Source organism: Aulonocara stuartgranti (genome assembly GCF_965226115.1).
Source record: "Aulonocara stuartgranti genome assembly, chromosome: 5".
Classification (NCBI taxonomy): Eukaryota; Metazoa; Chordata; class Actinopteri; order Cichliformes; family Cichlidae; genus Aulonocara; species Aulonocara stuartgranti.
This window is the reverse complement of record NC_138943.1, coordinates 29,451,562-29,472,922: the sequence shown is the minus strand read 5'-3', so window position 1 is coordinate 29,472,922 and position 21,361 is coordinate 29,451,562. Positions and strand designations below refer to the sequence as shown.

General features: G+C 40.8%; 1 protein-coding gene across 1 annotated transcript; it reads right to left on the bottom strand.

Moving 5' to 3' along the window:
- Nucleotides 1–249: 249 nt before the first annotated feature.
- LOC309707090 (protein kinase C delta type-like) lies at nt 250–21,112 on the bottom strand. The gene is made up of 17 exons (XM_082534201.1): nt 20,515–21,112; nt 11,502–11,632; nt 11,037–11,312; nt 7,088–7,256; nt 6,313–6,344; nt 6,062–6,147; nt 5,535–5,664; nt 5,305–5,405; nt 5,121–5,205; nt 4,488–4,612; nt 3,535–3,708; nt 2,866–2,957; nt 2,672–2,734; nt 2,371–2,509; nt 1,968–2,156; nt 1,745–1,873; nt 250–1,586 (listed from the first exon to the last, which is right to left on the bottom strand). The coding sequence occupies exons 2-17, from the start codon at nt 11,608–11,610 to the stop codon at nt 1,428–1,430; spliced, it is 2,058 nt and encodes a 685-aa protein (XP_082390327.1). The 5' UTR covers nt 11,611–11,632; nt 20,515–21,112; the 3' UTR covers nt 250–1,427.
- Nucleotides 21,113–21,361: the final 249 nt, after the last annotated feature.

The window sequence follows — 21,361 nt, the reverse complement described above, 5'->3', positions numbered from 1 at the left end:
GAGGACAGGTCATAAAAAGGCGAGCGCGCTGCATGAACGTTTCCTCGCCTTTTTTTTTTCACCCTTCTAAGGCACGTTAAGCTGCAATAAAAACACCTGATCGCTAGGTGGCGGTAAATTACCACAGGTCTTTTCCTAACATAATGCCAGTAGTACAGAGGTGCACGTGAACCAAGTAAACGTTTTCTTAACCTGTATCAATAATAACTGGGATGCAAAATTGATTTAAAGCAGAAGAAAGGGCATGACTTCTCAGGAGTTTACAGTATATTTATTCAGAATCAAATGTAAAAGATGAGAGTAAAAAATAAGTCCACCCATAACTTACAGAAAGCTCATAGTAACATACATTTTAATCTTCCATATACAGCAATATTATTTCCATGTTAAAATTCCTGCATTCAAGTAATATAAGACATATTAAAGATCTGTCCTTACAGTGACACCCCCCCCCCCTAAAAGCACATCCTTCAGCACATACAGGCATGGTGCCAAACGGCTGCTGAAAGTCTTTCATGAAATCTTTTGCAAGCCCAAAGAAAAACATAATGCTATGTGTGGAACAAGTGTTTGCACTGTGCTTGAGTCTGAGGTAAAGAATGAATTTTAACACCAGTGTTGGATAAATAACACAAGAAAAGTGGGTATCATGGGCATTTTTTTAAAGTGAATGTGACACTGTGGGTAATGCATGTCTAGTTTCTAAACAAGAGTGCAGTCTATGAGGGAAAATGTCAATTCTAGCATTTAAAAACAAAACAAAACAAAACAAAAAACAACTTTATTTCAGCTAGACTTAAATTCACGGCACCTTTACCTGGACCAGCTGAGAATTCGTACACCAACAGTTAATGTTACTGGCTACAGAGGCACCATTTACATACAAAAATACCTGCACGCACCCACAGGCTCTTATGCATGCACCACACACACTCTGTCTTTCACACAAACACAAACACGGCTTGACTAAGCAATGCTAGGTGTATTAATTTCTATGACTAAACAAAGATGCTGCATTTCTGTCTGTGAATAAAAATTTATGATACAGTACACTAAATGATACTTACAGATTCAAAGTGTGATCATGTGGAAAAGGGAAAGAAAAGTGCCCAAAGATTGAATATATTCTACTATACACACCTGTCCCCAGACTGATAATGGTAACACTGGTTTCTGATGAAACTCCCTTAATTTCCAGACACTATTTTATACACCTGTACAAGTTTGATAGCTGAGATATTATTACACTTAGCTTCCAACAACATCTTGGTTTTATTTGATCTTTTCCTCTTTTGGGGAACTGAAAAAACAAAACAAAAGAAAACTTCATTGTCAAGCTCAGGCCCTCCACCACACGAAGACAAAGGGAATTGGGTAAGAAGCCTGCTGGAAGTGATGAGCCATCTGAGGATGCCATTTTTACTTTCTTATTTGGTTATTATGGGTTCCAGTTTGGGGTTGATGAAGGAAAAGCCAGCGAAAGCTGCCTGGTCCATAGAATCAATGAGGTTTTTATCAGCATGGGAGAGACGCGGCTTCTCATTCAGGAACTCACGATCAAAGTTGCTGTGGTCACTGGGGGATTTCTGTTGGTGGGAGGTTAGGCATTTAGTCAGGTTAAAGTAAAAAAGAAAAAATAAGATGAGGTATCTGATATCCTAGAGGCAAGCAATTATATTTAATGACAGCTCTAATTAATAGCTGTGAACTAATGTTAATTAAAACCAAAATTTTAGGCCCATACCACTTTAGGCTTGAAAGGAGGCTCCACTTGTCTCCTCTCCAGTGCTGTCCAGTTAATGTTTTTGAAGAATGGGTGTCCTCGGATGTCCCCCACAACACCCAATCTGCGAGTGGGATCTCGCTCAAACAACTGAAATAATAACAGAACACAATAGATCTCATTATGTAACTATAATTCCACAATACGCATGTTTGCCTAATAATTTATTCATTTATATTTTTACCAGGTCAAGCAGGCTCTTGGACTCCTTGGAGATCCACCGAGGGTAGTGAGGAATGTCCGACCTGATGGATTCAAAGAGCTCGTCCTCATCGTCACCTTGGAAAGGCGACTGACCAATTAGCATCTCATACACCAGGACACCAAAAGACCACCAGTCCACTGAGAATGTGTACTTCTGTCCACACAGGATCTGAGATAAGAGACAAATTGATCAGAAGCATAGAAGAAGAATGAGGAAATGTGATGTCTGGAGTGTTCTGTTCTTGTTACATAGTATTACAAAGAGACTGCAAACAAACGATTCAGGTTGCCACCTGAATGACATACAGATTGTGGCTTTTATAAAAAGGTGAAAGATTTTGATGGAAAAGTAAGGTATTGAACCCTTAGCCGGGCAAACCAACCTCCGGTGCGATATAATCTGGTGTCCCACAGAATGTGCTCGCTTTGACATCTCCAAAGACATTCTCTTTGCACATGCCAAAGTCTGCTATCTTTATGTGTCCGTCCTTGTCCAGCATCACATTGTCCAGCTTCAGGTCTCTGTAAACAGATATAGGATGATATTTAAACAATGTAGGACTGTCACAGTAAATTCAGTTTGAAGCCATGTAATCTAAAACGAAATTTCAGTTTACTCTGCTGCAGTAGCAGACTGAATGCAGAGAATGCAGGAAGTAGTACAGAGAGCCTGTGGGATTTTACCTGTAGATAATTCCCTTTGAGTGGAGGAATTGCAGTCCCACTATAATCTCAGCAGCATAGAATCTAAAAGTTGAGGAAATAACAGTTTTAGTACGATTTAAGACCCAATGACGCTGAAAATGATAACTCATACAACACTTGTAGCTTTTTTTCTTTTCTTCCTTTTTTAAAACACTCTATCCCCATGTACTCACGTAGCTCTGTTGAGATCAAATCGTCCCTTGTCTTGGATGTGAAACATCAAGTCACCTCCATTCAAGTACTCCATTACAAAGAAGAGGTGCTCCTGTGCAAATAATACATTATTGTAAGTTAACCAGCAGACGTAAAGGGGATATGGAGAGCGGGGTAAGTTGCTCACACTAATCCATTTTCTCGGTACGCAGAGAGTCCACACTAATCTGACAATTAAGAAGTTCCAAAAACCTTAAAAGAGTTTTATATTAACACAGGGTCATTAAGTCTTGAAAGGCAGAAAAAGTAACTTTTTAAAATAATTATATCGATGCCAAGGTTCGCTGCCTGACTGGCTCTCATCAGTTATTACTTACTTACTACAATTGCATGGCACTAAATTTAATATAGATAATGACTTACAGGCATTACAGGTGTTGTTTTCTATGCCCGTAGCTGTTGTGCAGATAAATTCAATATTTTACCACTGCTGTGTGTTCCTTTGAACTGAAACGCTGTTAAAACAGTGTTTATTTTAAAACAAACTGAAAGAATTGAATTGTTGAGGATGCAGCCTTTAATGACAGCTTGGAACTGTGACTCTTATTGCTGCAGCCTAGACGACTCCCCATCAGAGAACATGTTTTATGAACTTTACTAGCAGAGGTGTTTAGCATGTGTGCACTTACTTTTGACTGGAATGTGGCATAGAGATGAGTGAGAAAAGGGTTGTTCCAGGCGAGGGAAAGGACTCTTTTCTCCACCATGGTGCACTCCACATCGTCATCCATGAGAACGACGTCCTTCTTCAGGACCTTCACAGCAAAGTACAGGCTCTGTCCCTTCAGCTCTGCAAGCAACACCTGGGGTGTCAGAACCACATTACTGTCAGTAACATCATCAGGTTAATCACACCTGCTTCATAACTAGAGTATAACAAAACAAACTGAGCTATGTTTTTGCATTTCTGTGTAGATGTTTCACTTCAATGCAGAGCCCACAATGCCCACACTGGGACTGGATATAAATAAATTTGCCTTCTCCTTTTCTTGTAAATCATTCTGTGTGTTAAATGATGTCTGGCATCTGTGGTGACAGATGAACAACTTGTTATTGCGCTTGAAAGCAGTCAAATGCTCCCATTGCAGAGTGAAGGAAGTCATTTCAGAAGCAGCGGGGGGTTGTACAGATCTTATAAGCGAGACTAAAGATCAAAAGTGGGATAAACTACATCTGCCATGTAAATCAAAATGTGCTTTAGTTATAGACTTAAATTAACAAAAAAAAAATTAGCACATGAGATTTTTTTCCCTTCAGAGGTTTCTTCCTTTCAGAGGTTCCCTTCATCTGAATTTAAACATCTTCACTTTTCCTTAGTAATGTTACTTTTAATGGTTTTGTCTTCTAAAACATGTGAATTTTTACTTTGTATACAGTTTTTTCAAAATATTTTACTCCCATTACCAACATAATAGTTCATGGTTAGCATCAGCAAAAATTCCCATGTGGACAATTGAAGGACTACTTTGAGTTTATTTTCTTAAGCAAACATTCTTTTCACATGCAAGTCTGAGTAACATTATGGTGCCTTACAGTCCATGATAAAGACTTAAAGATTTAAAGACAGCAACATGGAGCATACCTTGCCAAAGCTGCCTTTTCCCAGAACCTTGTGGAATATTAGCTGGTTGAGGGAGAGGCGTGCCTGGGAAACTGTAGTTGGGGCTGGGGCGGGGCTAGGGCTAGGGCCCTTCCCATTGCCACCTGCTGTAAAATTTGCAAACTTTAAGTAAATGAGTATGCAAACCTGTAAACAAACATGCACGCAAACTGAAACAGCAAAAAGGTCATTTTAAGGTTGATAATAAAGACATAATTAATAAGGAAAGAATGATGTTGGGAATGACTGTTTCAACACTGCATTTTTAAATATGCCCAGCATTCAGATAATGACATTATTATATTTGCAAGCAATTGCTTTGATCCAAAACCTACAGTTTCAGATTTGCTTTACACCGTGTTTTCTTACTCTTGTTTCTTAATTATGTTATTTAGAGGGTGTATTGTTAATATGGCCATCTCAGACACAGCAGCTTCTCCCACCTGCTGTTCAAACCTCAGACTTTAAACAGCATCTGGCCTTAAAATCAGAGGAGGTAAAACTGCATGCCGCAGACAAAGCATCACTCAGGTCTAGTAATAGGTCCCCTAAAGCTGATACACCATTTTAGAAAAACTTTGTATTACAGTCAGTGCTACAATGAAAGCTTCTCACCACTAGGGTCCACTGTTGCATTTCTGACATCTTGGTAGATTCCAATATCTGGTGCAGGGGAGTCATCAGATTTCTTCACAGATTTCTATGGAGAAAAAAAGAAGTTTGGCAACAGATTCTTTCATATTTTTAATTAGTTTTTCTTAGCTTTTTAATACAATGTTCACCCAATGACTGTGCAAACCTGGGAGACTTGAGACAACGCCTCTGCTAGTAGTTTCTGGTTGATTCCACAAAGATTGCCCACTTTGCTTGTGCAGCCACTATGTACGTTCATGCCACAGTCTGGTCAGTGGAGTCAACAATGGAACGGCCCAAGCAAAGGAAAAGATTCAGAGAGAAAATATATTAATAAAAACGAAAATAAAAAAAAAACAACAAAACAAACAAAGAAACTCAACACACCAGACTTACCTTCACATTTAAGGCCCTGCTTGTACAGACCCCACAGTAGACTTCCACAGTGGTCACAGAAGGTGGGGCTCTTGTAGTTGTAAGTTTTAAAGCGATGTGGCATGTCAATATTGAAACGTTCTTTCTGGAACTACAGACACATAGAAGAGCATTAAACCCAGAGAATGCTGGTACCTGATGATTAAAACACGCAAGATTATATGTTTCGCCTGTCTAAGCTAAAGTCACACAGAACTTCTACAGACAATAAGCAATCACACGTTTCAACTGATTTGAACACTGAATCCAATACTGATGATGTTTGTAGGTTTGGGTGGATGTGTTTGGCTCAGTATTCATTTGAGTCAAAGATATGTGGTCGTGTAAAGACAAACAAAAAAAAGTACAGTGTTAAAATGACTGTTTAGTTGACATAATAGTGTATCACTGATATATTACTACAAGATAAAATACAAAATCATCCTCAATTCCATGATAAAAAGAAACCAGCAGAGTGACTGTACTCGTCCATACACAACTTCGCTCACCATAGTCTCACGACTGTTGGTCGCTGTTCTAGTGCACTTGCCAATGATTTTGTCGCTGCACTTCCTGTGGATTGCTGCATTGCATTCTGTGTGAAATAAATAAATCGATAAATATTGTGTTAACTGTGAGACTGAAATATTAGCAGTCCATTCACTTGCAACTTTGATGGTTCCCCTTTTCCTGGAGGTGAAAGGTGTTTATGTGTAAGTCTGACAGCACATGAATTGGTAACAGTCAAAGAAACACTCACGTTTGCATTTGTATCCTTGCTTGTTGAGCCCCCTGCATGGGGAAAAAGGGAGAAGGTAAATGGCTGAGCTATATCCAATTTAGAGAATATATTATAATATTCTCTGCTAATACTGTAAAAGAGTAATATACACGGGATGATTTTAATTGTAGGACTGCTGATGATAGTGATATACTTTAGATCGTGTGGAGATAACTAGATTCTCCTCCCATCTTAGGTCATAAGATTGAAACTATGGGTGTAAAAATACCAGCGTCAGACAACAGACTCAATAAACTTCAGACTTCCTCCTCCCTGTTTTACAAGATATAGATAATACTGAAGTTTGAGTACAAGGAGGAGTTTGGTTCACAGATTAGTGCTGCTGACACTGATATAACAGCCTTGTGGGATTTCCCTAGGAGGTGACTCATTCTCACAATAGCACTCTTACAGGTTTTTCCCCCCTTAATTCCCTTAAACTGCTCCATTAAGCAAAACAAAATAACCAATCTTTTAAGAAAGACATTTGAAAGTATGGACTACTTGTACCAGTGAAATAAAACACGCATGCACGCACACACACACAAAGCAAAGCAGAAAAGCAAGCAAACAGACAGGCAAACTAGCTGCCTCTGGATTAGTCACGTTCAAACAAAGTGGAAGGAAAAACATTCATAGCCTCACTCTGAGACTCTACTGAGATTTAAAAAAAAAAAATACACCAGTGAAAAACTAAGATTTAATAATAATAGTGGCAGCTGCCATCTAACAAAGAGGGACTTTTGCATCTCACCAGAGAAAGTCTCTACAGACAGAGCAGAAGGTGGGCTGGTGGAAGAAGGTGGACGTGAACTCATGGTTCTTGATGACAAGAATCTTGGGCTGCTTGACTGCGCCCCTCCTCCTGTTCAGGGTCATCAACCCGTCTTCAGTAGGAGCCTTCAGGGTCGGCCTAGCAGCCACTGTGGGGAGAGATAGAGTTAACAATCAAATAATTGCATGTCCATTAAATTTTAGAAACATAATTTCTGTCAAACGTTACCTAAATTCAAACAGTTTGGCTGATAAACCTTGAATGTTGCCGCTGTGTATTTTATCACTGTCAACTGTAACAGAAAACTATTTGTTAAGAATACCTTATGAGCTAAGGAAAGGGGAGACATGAGCTACTGCCACTGCTGAATGGAGGCTAAACACTGCAAAATGCCTCCCTGGATTAGCTGCTCTAACTGATGCAAATCAAATGGGTGGGGGTCAAAAGTCAATCAGAGAAGACAGCGAAAGAGGCGTGAGAGTGGTAAACAAAGACATAACAGAAACTATGGAAGAGACAAGGGGGGTATGTGGGTGGATGGGAGGTGGCATTTTGGGACAATTCAAAAAAAGAAGCCGCCTTAAAGACAACAGAACAGACGGGGGGAAAGTGGGAAGAGTGATGAGGTGAGGGACAAACTTTTTTCTTATCTGCCAGTCTACTGACAGATGTTTGTTTGGACAGCACTTTGGTAAGTTGAGCCAAGAAAGTGGGAGCGAGTGAGAGGAAAAGAGAATGACAGAGGGGGCAGATACTGCTGATGACTGTTCACACGTGCCTAAAAATACTCCGGGCTGCTTTTCAGGAAACTTACAGAGGGTGTTGGAAGGAGACAAGATGCAGAGTATGGAGTTTTCATGACCCAGTAACAGCAAACCCAGACTGTGCCACTCCCACACTGAAACTCTCATTACACAGAACGCAGTTTGGAAATACCACGAAATGTTTGTTGTGTTAACAGTGACTATGCGGGCTGGCCTTGCCACCCGGACCAACTTGGTACCCTAAATGCAGCATGAAGCCAGCTAATGCTCTGCTATTATTAATATTATTATTATTATTAAGAATGTACTTTAATGGGCTTCACAGACTGACAATGCTGCAGTGTTTTTTCATTTTAATTTAGGCCACAGACATCAACAAAAACAATTAATACAGTGTAGGTGTTTGTTTACCCCAGTTCTTAGTAAACTCACTAGTGCGGTGTATTAAGAAAAACAAACATTTACAGTCCTTGTCAGAAATAGTTGAACTGCAGCCCAAGCCACAGGCTAAATTTGTAATGACACCAGAGGATTAGTTTTATTCTGCAATGGTTTCATGGCACACCTAGTCAGCTGACCAGACCAGTGTGAGGTGTGAAACCAGCATGCAGATTAATCATCAACAGCCTGAGGCAGACAGATTATTTCAAGGCACTTTAGAAGCGTGGCTGCTCCACAAACCTCATAAACACATGTAATCTGTGGCTGGTTGTAGAAAAATAAGGAAAAATGAAGCCTTTCTACCAGTAGAGGGTGATGTATAGCAAACAGAGTAGACAGATGGGAAAATGGTGGTGAGGGACGTGGGTGACTGTTGCCGGAAAAGATCTCAACTTTCACTGAGCGCACATCTCCCTGGTGGTCTAGTGGTTAGGATTCGGCGCTCTCACCGCCGCGGCCCGGGTTCGATTCCCGGTCAGGGAAAACTCTTTTCATATATTGTCACTACTCGCGCGTTTCAGTCAAGTCTCAGGTTATAAATTAAATCTGTCCAAGAGCAAACTTTATCTATTAAATGAAGACGCGGTTCCAATAGATTTGTCGGGTTTCCCCTTTAAAGTGGTCAAAGAGCAGTTCGCCTACCTGGGTATTACAATTACAAGAAAGTATAAACAACTTCTCAAAGCCACCTTTTTTACGCTATTGAAGAATGTCAAACAAAGCCTTCAACAGTGGTCGCCCCTGAACACAACTCTGGTCGGACGAATTAATTCAATTAAAATGAATATCCTTCCTAAATTCTTATACTTATTTCAATCTTCACCAGTCTTCATCCCCAAGTCTTTCCTTACAACTCTAGATTCTATAATCTCCTCTTATATTTGGAAGGGTAAATGACGTCGAGTAGCTAAGGTGCATTTACAGAAACCTAAGATTGAAGGTGGCACTCCCCAACTTCCGCTTTTACTATTGGGCTGCCAATATTCGATCTCTGACCTACTGGTTACAGTCTGGGGAGGGTGTGGGCCCCACCAGCTGGCTGGCACTGGAATCAGACTCAACTCATGGTATTTGTCTTGCCTCCTTCCTGGGTTCTTCTCTTCCTTTATTCATTGACAACTTTGGATCTAATCAGATAATTCGGCAATAATAATATTAATATTAATAATAATTTTTCACTTCAAAGCCCCATCCTTTCAAACCACCTATTCTTCCCCCCAACTTTGGACAACTTGTTCCAGGTTTGGTTTAGAGCAGGTATTATTTGCTTTAAAGATCTCTTTATACACAATAAACTAGCATCATTTGACCAGCTGTCAAAAAAATACAGTCTTCCCAAAACGCACTTTTTTTAGATACTTACAACTGAGACATTTTTTGCAATCCCACCTCTTCAATTTTCCAGAAGCTTCAGCTGCTAACTTACTGGACAAGCTCCTTAATTTGCAACTATCAGGCAAAGCTGTAATGTCTTTATAATAAACTGTGCAGTGTAACACCAGCTCCCGTTGTGGGCCTCAAGTCCACATGGGAGAAGCAGTTAAACATATCTATGTCACATGACGTCTGGGACTCAGTCCTTTCTCTGGTAAACTCTACATCACTCTGCACCCGTCGTTCCCTGTTACAATTCCACATGTTTTGGACCTGCCCTGGCCTAGCAAAATCTTTGGGAGGAGGTTTCCTGCACTTTGAACAAGGCTACCGGCCTGAAACTAGCTCTCAACCCCCTACTTGCTCTCTTTGGTACAGCGGGAGAGGATGATAAGTATATTCCCAGAGCAAAGCGTAGGGTGCTGTCTTTTGGTTCCCTCCTGGCTAGGAGTGCCATTTTGATGAGGTGGAAGGCTGCTGCCCCGCCCTCCCATGTTCAGTGGCTTGCTGATCTCATGTCATGTCTCAGTCTGGAAAAGATCCACTGCTCCATCCAGAACCAAAAGGGCACATATGATAAAATTTGGGGTGTCTTTCTGGAAAACTTCTCTAAACTTCAACTTAAGGATGTTCCAGCTGAGTAACGGATTTGCTGATCTGATCTGATGTTTGTCTGTGTTAACGGGAACGTGAAGCTCAGCGATATCGTAGCTAACTTCTGTGTGGTTCTTATGGAAAGGGTTAGTTAATATCATAATCCCTCCCGGGTTGTGGCTTTTATTTTGTTGGGGGATTTTCTTGTTTTTGTTTTCTCTCTTTTTGTTTTTCTTCTGGGTTTCTGCTTGTTTGGTAAATAATAGGAGAGGAAAACAATGTTCCAACATGAGAAGTTCTGTTTTGTATTCATTCATTTTAAACAGTTTGTGTTTTCCGTCTTCTTTTTTTCCTTTGTAAACTATATCCAGAAATACTCAATAAAAATATTTTGAATTAAAAACTGTTTTCTACAACCTGTAATATATATTTTTTAAATGTAAACCTACTTCAAGTAACAGACACTTTGATCAAGTTGGATCCATTTCCAGCCATTTCACATTAGACAACAGCATGTAGAACTCTATGTGCTTTATAATCAATGCCTGAAATGGGCTGGACTCAACTGGCGTAAAGGCGATGTCACATGTTTCCATGCACCAATATCACTATCTGAATCTGAAGGTGACACCTGTTTGGTCACATGTTTATGTTTCCACAAATCCACTGATAATGATCAAAAGACCTTGCATGTTTTCTCTCCCCCAAGAAGAATAGAAAACTAGTGATTGTAAACTAAACTTGAATCACATTACCTGCATCACCATCCTCCAAAAAAAACTGCACAGCCATCTGAATCTTCCCAGAAGGCTGCAGGTCCACCCAGAACTCAGCACGTCCGCTGCCTCTAGACTTGGATTTGCAGCGCTCTGCCAGCACAGACACGCCCATTGTGGCCTTGGCCAATGGCTCCTCATTACTCTGCATAAGAACAACTTCTAGGACACGCCCCTCCTTGATATGAGCATCAAAATTGGACTTCCAGGGGGGGTACATGGTGGGCTTCCTCTGAACCAGGGTCTTCCCTCTCTCTGTAAAAGAACAATGACATCATCATCATCATCATCGCTGCATTAAGGAGTGGTTATAGCTCAAAGATGTTTGTTGAGAATCAGTTTCCTTGTGGACTTTTGAGGGCAGTAGATAGTGACAGTCAAACTGATGTTGTAAGGTCTCTTTGTCAACTGTTGCACTTCTTGCACAAGCACAACTGTACATACCTGTGTCGATAGACTCTTTTATCCTGATGGCACAGATGGGAGCATCAGAAAGAGGAGACAGCGCGCCCACATCGTAATTACTGAGGGTGATACGCAGGAAGGGTGGCATGGTGACCACTCACCAAAGGCTCCTGGGGGCGAAAAAAAAAGACTGTGATTTAAGCCACTCTGTCTAGACTTTCTAGAGAGAGATCTTTGTCTCTTGCTCTCACACACACTCACACATTGCTCAAGTTCTGTGCGTAAAACAAGAAGGAAGAGGGTAACAGCGGCTAGCAGCATCCTGCAGAGGAAGTAGTGGTTTTCTACTTCACACATAAGTTTGGAAACTACCTGCCAGTAACGAGGGAAGAAGGAACAGAATGTCAATCCTAAACTGTACTCTAGAGAGGCAGACAGCGAGAGAACATTTTTCAAAACAAATATATAATTTCAACCCTGTTGTGAATTCTTTTCAGCAGATGTTACCATCTGTTGCTCTGACCATTCTTTAAAAGGCTCCATAACTGTCAACACCAACAACAGCCCTGCTATTTGTGAGCGGACAAATCTGGAGCGCTTTTAATGTTTTATTGGGGGGGCTTGTGTTTATCCAGCATGTTAGCGCTACTGGCTGAAATTCTGGGGCCTGTAGGTGAGTGGAATAGCAAAATGTTCAAACAAATGCATGTCTCCTTTTTCAGTAATCTCATCTCTTCTGTCTAATACTTCTATCTAGTGTAGTCTAATAAAATGAATGCTTCCATCTAAATTTTACATTTCCTAAGTCCCTAAAACTGTTGTTGTAACAAGACAAGTCATCTACTTATTAAAACTCCATTTCTTGTGCTAAACCATTCTTCGGATGTTGTGTCATAGTGGAAGAGTAATTCCTCACTTCATTTTCTGTACATGAGATTCACAGAAATGACATGCCGCCTTTGTGCGTCTACATTATCGGTCACTCATAAGAAGACAAGGTTTGTTCGTGTTCACGTTCCTTTCACTTTGCTGAATGAAACATGCTCTGAGGTGCCAATTGAAGAACCTGGTATGTGTTTTTAATGTATGTATAAGCATGCTGCTCAGCCTGCTAAAAGGTAGACTAGATGCTATTTTGAGCTCAGGCTGGAAGTAAGATCACATCTTGTGCTCGCTGGGGTGACACTCAGAATTTCAGAGAGAGAAAGCAGGAGAGTTTTTTTTAACTATAACAAAGGGATGTGTAGTGTCTGGGAGGCAGTGATGTCCTACACAGACAGGCCTTGTGATTTGGAGGTCAAGGCTTGAAATCCAAAACAAACAGTCTGGGTGAGGAAATGAATAACTAACTGTGATGTCTCAGAAATCGTCTCCAATGTGCTCTTTCATTGCCAACTTCTTCAACAGACAGAAATTATTCAGTAACCAGCACATATATGCCCCTTTCACAGCCTCGGGCACCTTAAATGTTTATATAGTTATGAAATAATACCATCGGGCAGACGATGAACTGAAGATTGCTAAACAAATGACTGTTTCTGACTGCGGTCAAGACTGCTCTTAAACAAGAGGAGAGCATTTGAAAGTTCCTATACATGTACTCACACAGGCAGGCATACAGGAATAGGAAGAAAAACACATAAACACTTACTGGGAATATATACTTTTCCAGTTTTATCAGGACTTTACACACACTTTTTCCAATGTACACATGCACAGACATTATGTGCAAAAGAAGGCCTTGTTTCCCCAGAGAAAGTGGAAAAAGTGAGCATATGCAACTGGGGAAGGGGTGGGTAGGGGAAAAGAGCAAGAGAGAGAAAGAGGAAGAAAGAAAACAAAACAGACAACACACTGACAGACATGCCACTGGACATGAGGGGGAAACCAGAGTCGCCCTCACTAGACTGACTCATACAATAGAATCAAACTCCAGTGAAACAGATACTGTACATACATCTGTCAGTGTGCGTCTTTGAAGAGATACAAAGTTACTCTTAAATAAGTCTTTAGTACTTTTGGAGAGCCAGAAGATGTAAGGCTGGGCTGCATACCTGTACTGTCTCTCTTAACTTCAAAATGCTCTTCAGAACTAATTAGAAGGATCACCAGTATGAGGAAAACAAGAGAACAAAAAGATGCTGGTAACTAGGGCTTTAGCTGCCACTTGGCTTGGGAATTGGGAAGGATTTCTCTTCCAATAATCACACACGGTGATTCATGTCAAAGTCAGTGTTTAATAGGAACAAATACAGAAACAGCAAACCCTGTAATACGCACAACAGCAAAAAACACACATTTCGGTATTAAACAGTACAAGAAAACCAGTGGCACAATAGCCCTTACTTGAAATGACATAAAACAAATATTCTATTTTTGTGCACTGAGTTAACGTGACATAGTCCTGGAGAGGGACGTGCGTGACTGCCTACAAAAGCTAGGCCATCATTTAGTTCATGTTCAGCGACGCACCACGGACAAGTCAAATGTTTGGCATGAAGTGAATTTGTGGAGATGGCGAAGAAATGATCAAGCCGGTCTAGCAGGCTGGGGAGTAACCTTTAATTGTGCAGGTCGGAACAAAGACGGGTAATTTGAGAAATAAACAAAAGTTGGACAACATACAAGAATCAGAAATATGGTTCAAGATATTACTGGCATTGCTTTAAATCCTTGTTCCCTCTTGCTACATAATTACAAGGAAGATTTGTTTGTTTAAAAAAACAAACAAACAAAAAACAAACAGCATGTGATGTTGTCCACATAAGGTTAGCAGTTTAGAACTTGTAGACTAATATAAACTGTCTCTCAATATTAGAATATTTTAGCAGGCTCGAAAAGCCAGCCAACTCATTTTTTAAATGGGAAGAGAGTTTAATTTAGTCAAGTTAGTGACCTGATCTTAGCCCAGTTGGCTCCAACCCCTCGGACAAAGCATGAGCATGCTGGACGAATAAAAGGCAATTAGAGCCTCTAGCATCAATAAGGGTCTGTTGATATCTAAAGGTTGTAGACTTCAGACAATCACTGACTGCAAGAAGCCAAAGGCACTTCATTTGGTAGTCGATAAAAATTCTCTTGAGATGTTAATTTAAAGACCATTTTAATTGTTGCCACAGACACAGTTTAATTTTAAAGTCTCTGTGCAAATGCTAGAAAATTGGAACTCTCGAGATACTTTGAGTGCACTTTATGCCCATATTTTATATATACATATATACAGTATGGGAATGGGATGATCCCAAAACAGCTGTGTAAGTTTTTATGTTTTACTTTAGAAGACTTTCCACACTTACGGTACTTTTGAATTTCAAATGGGTGAAAAATGGGCAGGTGTAACTAACATAAATAAACATGACTCAGCTGAAGCGATCCAAAAATAACCCTGTAAGCCGGCATGGCTACGGTAAAGACCCTGAAGTACATCACTTAAATGGAATGTAACCATTGTTAATGCTGACATTACATCACCTTATCGCCACTGACACATCACAATGTCCACAAAACAAAAGATCTGCGCAGATTTAAATACACCAGTATTCTCTGCTTACATACTGAGGGCTTTTTTTATTTCCACAGAAGATGTTTGAACATGTCACAGGCGGAAAAGCACAGGTGGAGAACTAGAATTACTGGCTCTTGGTTGTACGAAGCTGCCAACAAGTCAATTTGCAGCTGACATCTACATCTGCACAGACTTATACAGAAAACAGGGATCTGGAACAATTTGTTTTAAGTGCTTTTATGCTCAGCCAAGAAAACAAATCTGTGAGGACATATCTTAGACGTGGGAGTAGACAACAGTTAAAGGAGAAGAAGTGAACTGAAGAATAACATTTTAACCCAGCAGCACAGTATCCTATGTACAGCGCAATATTTCGATCATGATTTCTTGAGTTTGAGCTCAGAAAAGAAAAAGAAAAAAGAAGAAGACCACATCTCCTGTGAGATCACGATGACAATGACCTCTGACCTCCAGGTTCTAATCAGTTCATCACGGAAAACAACGAGATTTTAGGCATATGTTAAGAAACTTCCTCAATACATTCCAGATTTACATCATGTTAACGAGACTGGGAAGGATGGGAGATAACCCGTGACCTTGACCTTTGACCGAAAATTATTTCATTCTTCAGTTTCCTTCGTGCTGCTTTGGTTTCATGGTTCTGCACTGTGCAGGCCTGCTCACTGTCACTGTTTACTGAGACTAATTTAGAGTTGAGTCATCATTAACAACCACTGACAGCTGAGATACAAGATTGATGTGTAAGAAATGCTGAAAATGCATCTGCAGTATATTCAGTATGCCTTTGAGTTTCATACGTCATGCGTTTGCTTACTTAAAAATAAAAACTAAACTAAAATGTGGCTGTTTCTCGCAGACACTTTGTCTGCCTTTGTGCCAAAAGATGACCCAGAGTAATGAAAACTAGTCTAACAGGATTCTATATACAAACCAGTGAAGAGTGTGGATGCAGGCAACAGAAATGGAAATGATCAGTCAGCCAGTGCATCTCAAAAGAATCCCAACATTAATGAAGATAACTCACAGCTGACAGGTAATATCACTAAAACCACAGTGAGAGGACGTCAGGTTTAGTTGCTGGTTCTATTTCAGGGCAGATGATGCTTACATGAAGTAGATTTGGCATGTTCCCATACTGCATGCAACATATTCAGTTAGAATTATTGGGAAATTGACCACAGCGTTAAAAAAAAAAAAATGAAATGGAAGAAAATCTGCCCTGTGAGAAACTTTGGTTCTTGTGTCCTTATTACTTCAATGCACAACATGCACTGAAAGAGAAAAGAGAGGGGGATGCAAGACTGAATGGGAATGCAATCTGCACACATGCACTGCAGACCTGAACTTCTCTAGGCATTACCCAGCAAAGCTGTATGGTTGAACACTAATGTCCTAAGCAGCCAGGCGAGACATTAAATATCCTAAACCAAATGGCATATGTCCAGTCGTGAGAATGTGGCTGATGTGAACGATCTCCTGTTGTGTTTATTCATTATCATTTACACTCAATGCGTGACCCGATTCCTAACATTTTCCAGAGATCATGTATGAATAAGACTACGGACAGACCCAGAACAGTCTTGCTAATGGAGTTGGTCGAGCCAGTGAGAGCTGAACAAACACAAATTATTATGAGCCGCTAACTTCATAGTCAGAGTCAGTCCTAGAGCAAATAACCTGGTGTGTGCATATGTGTGTGGCTGTGTATGTAAACATCCATTATTAATCACAAAATGGCACTTAATGCTGGCTGAAAGAGAAAGAGAAAAAACCCTCTCCACACTGGAAGTCAAACTGTGATCATGGAAAAGTGCTGTTCCTAGCTCCTACACCACATTTGATTTAAGAGCAGGAAACTTTGAACTGCTCAGCAAAAACTAATTCCTATTTTCTGTTTAAATTACAACCCGTCAGACGTTTAAAGTCAAATTGTAGATCCAGCTCTGCATCCTGCATGCACAAAGAAAACCATGCAGCATTTTCTGTGGATAAACTGAGTAAACTTTCAGGAGAGTCAGACAGGGATTGCTGACTTTTGGTCATTCATTATGATGGCAGTATTGACAGCTTACTGTCCACGTACAAATTTAGCAACTAGTTACAAATGAATGCCACGGTACATCAAAACAACGGTATGCCAAAAAACTAGGCAGGACTAGTAGCGCAAAGTTTCAAAATCTGCAGCTGAGGAAAGGTGAGTGGTTGATACAAATATAAAGGGACAGGCAGAACCAAAACCAAGACCTTCCTTGGTGGAGGTAATAACATTACATGACATAGGTAAACCTCTGAACCTAATCAATTGCTTGATTTCCTTTCTCAACCTCAGTTTTGACAGAAAACTTCATCAATTCCACATACCTCACTTAAATCCGCAAGTCTTTCATTGAGGCACGGTGGTGTGCATTATTACCGCATTACCTTCTGGAAAGCACACAAGTGTGCTCGCATAAGCACATACTAATAACCTTGAACAAAGGGGCCTTTAATGAATTTCAGCAGAGTGTGGCTTGAAGAAAAATCAAAGCCTTCCTTTCTTTCACTAACCTGGGTTAATAGCTAACACCCCTTTCCCAAACACTGTCTCTCTCTCTCACACACACAGGTAATACTAACAGAGAAGTTATACTGCGATGTTAAATTCTGCCCGACTTTCCCCTCTATCACGAACTCATAAGACACACATGCACCACCAATATGGTTAAATTAGGACAGGGGAGAAAAGTGAGAAAGATTTGGAGAGATGAACTGATGTTACCACTGCAAGGTCAGAGACACAAATCGCTACAGTGAAGCACCCATGCCTCTGATCATTCTGGATCTGGGAACTGCGTCAATCAAACCAGTACAAGCTGGTATTAAATGCTTGAGGAACAGTACACTTGAACTTGAAATTTTAGTGCAACTGTTAAATGGGAGGGGGGCTTTTTGTTATTTAAGAGGAACACTGAGCTCTTTGGCACAGTTTCAAACCTGCTACCACAGCGAGGACAGAATCCTGCCCCTGTCTGCATACGTGTGCGAGAGTCCTCTCTCCACATGCATTAAAAGCGGTGTCCATTTCTGCCCCTCTCACAGTTTACAAAACCTTAGTTAAGTTGAGCAAAATAGCATCAGAGCAAGGGGAGCCAAGCAGGATTGTGATGTGTGTGTGAGAGACAAGAGGGACAAGGCCAAGGGCAAGTAATGAGCCAAACTATCATCACCCACAGATGAATTAGCAAAATTTGAGCCCAATGCCCGCGATTCTTGCTCTTTCATTGTTTACTTGTGTGGGGGGGAAAAAAACTGCATGTGTCCTATTACAAAGGTCCACATCATATGTGAGTGTGATGGGACACACTAATCAGAACACACTTTCCAAGTGTGCCATATTATTTAAATTGGAGAAATAAAGAATAATGATTTGTCTTTAGTATTTCTCTAGTTAATTCTCAAACATAGCTGGGTTGGTAATTAAAAGGTTTAAGCTGTTTAAATGTAACCAGCTCTTAGGTACTGTCTTTAAACAATGTTTTAGTTATTCATACACAATGAATACACCCTGCACATTGTAAGGCTTACGTGAATCTGTAATGTTTGTGAGTTTCGTGCAATTGGCGGGATCAGTGCTGTTCCTCACTGAGCAGATGTCCCAACCGCGTCCTCCAAGCAGCTCATGATGCCACAAGCCAATATTGACAAACCAGTAACTGCAGGCAGATGCAGTCAGATAATGTTACCTGCAGCCTCCGCAACACAAGAGGCTTGTTTTGCAGTGAGTGACACAAGACTTTTGCAAGCAATGGATGGAATATTTCAACATGGGATAATGGGTTTAGTGTTGCCGGTCAGATAAGAAGTTGTGTTAACCATTTCCTACTGAGAAGGCCGAGTTTTTACAGCCGCAGGAACGAAGGGTAATCCTCACACAGACACATCCCCACAAACCAAAGTGAGCCATCATATGTACTCTGGGTTGTGCTGTCATGTCAAAGCCACATGTGATTCTGGCAACAAGAAAGAAGTTACATTACCACAGGATGACTAACAGCAATGACAGCCGCCTAACGTGAGGGAGGACCTTTGATATTTCGAGCTGGTGGACTTTAGCCTCAGCTGAACAATACAATCCGGTGTTGTGCCAAAAAGTGATTGTCTGCCAAAAACTGATTTCCAGTCTTTCTGTGTATTTTTTAATGTGTAATATCTTTACGTATGTTCGTAAATAGACTTCGGTGAACAGGGTTTACAAAGGGGTTATATAGAGAATTTAAAAATTATCCGTTTTTCAAGTATCTTCACAACTCTGTGTTATTGTACTTACATTATAACCAATCCGGTCCTTTATCCCCACTTAAAATATTTTTACAGAACTATTGTAATATTTGCTGACATTTCTGCTGTGCTCTTGGCCAACTTACTCTTACAAAATACATTTTTAATGTTAATGAGATTGTTTTTAACTGCAAAAATAAAGATTATATAAAAGTCACTGCCAAAAACTGATTGCGGCTTCTACCTTGTTACACGAATGTTGTTTGTGGCTCAAGATGACTTTATGTCATCCATAAGGGATGCATTTGGCATATGTTTCACATAGTATAGCCCAACAAGTTACTTATAGCAGTTTAAATACGAGCAATCAGTTTTTGGCAAATACCGGAAATCAGTTTTTGGCAGACAATCACTTTTTGGCACAACACCGGCTTCGGTACAAGTGAAACCGCTTCGGCAGACGGCTGCTGTTTGTAGTGACGGTGAGACTGTCAGCACTCTGTCCAGCCACACCAAAAACCTGCGATTTAATGGAAATCTACTAAACACTCACCCAGTACTGTACCGCTTATGTCACTATGATAGCTGCAGAACTCAGTTTTATGACGTTTAAAATAATAATTAACAGCACTTGCATATAAACAGTGGTAATAATAACTATGAAAATATGGCGTTTATGACACTTTTACACACACGAATTAGGCCTATACTAAAGATCACGCGTGTACCCCATTTAAACCGTCCCTTTAGCTTCTGCGGCAGGTGGATTTGATATAACGAGAAAACGCCCTGTCCCTGATTTTCACTATTATACGGGTTAACTTTTGTGCCAAATTGTAGTAGTTACTCGCAGGACCTATAAGCTTGTTTCCCCGGTTATTACCTAGCTCACTGATTCAAGCTCTTGCCACAGTACGCGAACCTGCAGCAACGATACATGGCTTAAAGTTTCCCGGTCTAAGTGACAAAAACACGATAAAACACACAGAGAGGCTTTCTGCGACAGCAGCATTCCTCTTTCTAGAAACCACACAGCCCTAACCATCAGTTTACGGCTAAACAATCGAGGTTTGTAGTCACCAAGTGAGACTAAACACCAGCCAGAGTCGTGCCAAGGCAAACGCTGGGGACTCCTGACTCCCACTACACTGCAAGCGAGGAAGGACTGTTGTCTCGGTGTTGTCAAATACCGAGCTCAAGCTTCTTCTTCTTCTTCTTTTTAACGCAATTAAGTTTTTGTTGCTTTATAAAAAAAAAAATGCGACTTACCTCGTTAGCCTGACTCTAAGTTTCTTTTTTAAGTTTTTTTCTTTTCCCGGAGCTTCGACTTTAAACGGTTGAGTGGTTTTAAGGAAGTGTTCAAGTCCGCTGCTGTTACTCGAGGCTCTCCCTCTCTGTTTGTCTGCCAGCTTTTGTGTGTCGCGGCTCCTAGCGGTGCGCGCGGCGACTGCGTGACGTCAAACAGGTGCATTCCCGGAGACACGAGCACGAGCGACTCTGTGATTGCCACAAACCCATTTAGGCGTGTTCACATATTCATTTACAAACCGAGCGCGGTTGCTTTGCAAAACTGGACCGGCAACATTTAAAATCTGACCTCCCTCACGGGGAAACCAGCTTTTCTCAGCGCCTGAGTCTTCCCATAATTCGCTTTGTATTTAACGACACCTTGACCTGAACCTGACGCACGGTATCGATAAAAGCGGAAAGGCAAACACGGAAGCAAGGGAGCTTTTGAACAGGTGCTGATTAAACCTCTTTATGTGAAAAATATGAATTTGGTAGATCAAGGGAACCGGATATTAGGGCACTGTGGGCTCTCAGTACTCAGGTCAAGTCAAACAGCCATGCGTTTCCACATCAGGTCTTCCCACAGCACCTCCACGATCCCATTTCTCTCTCGGCCTACACAGCCTGTTGATCCACGTGGTGTTGAGTCATTAGCCCCACCTACCAAAACTGCATTGCTATAAGAGAGAATGGGTTGGTAAATTCAGTAAGTCTCCAAAAGGGCTATTTATACCCACGACAATAGGTATAGCAGTGTCATGCTGGTATACCTACTGTTGAATGACAGATTACTGAGAAGACCAAACAGCTATTCAGCACTCAATCC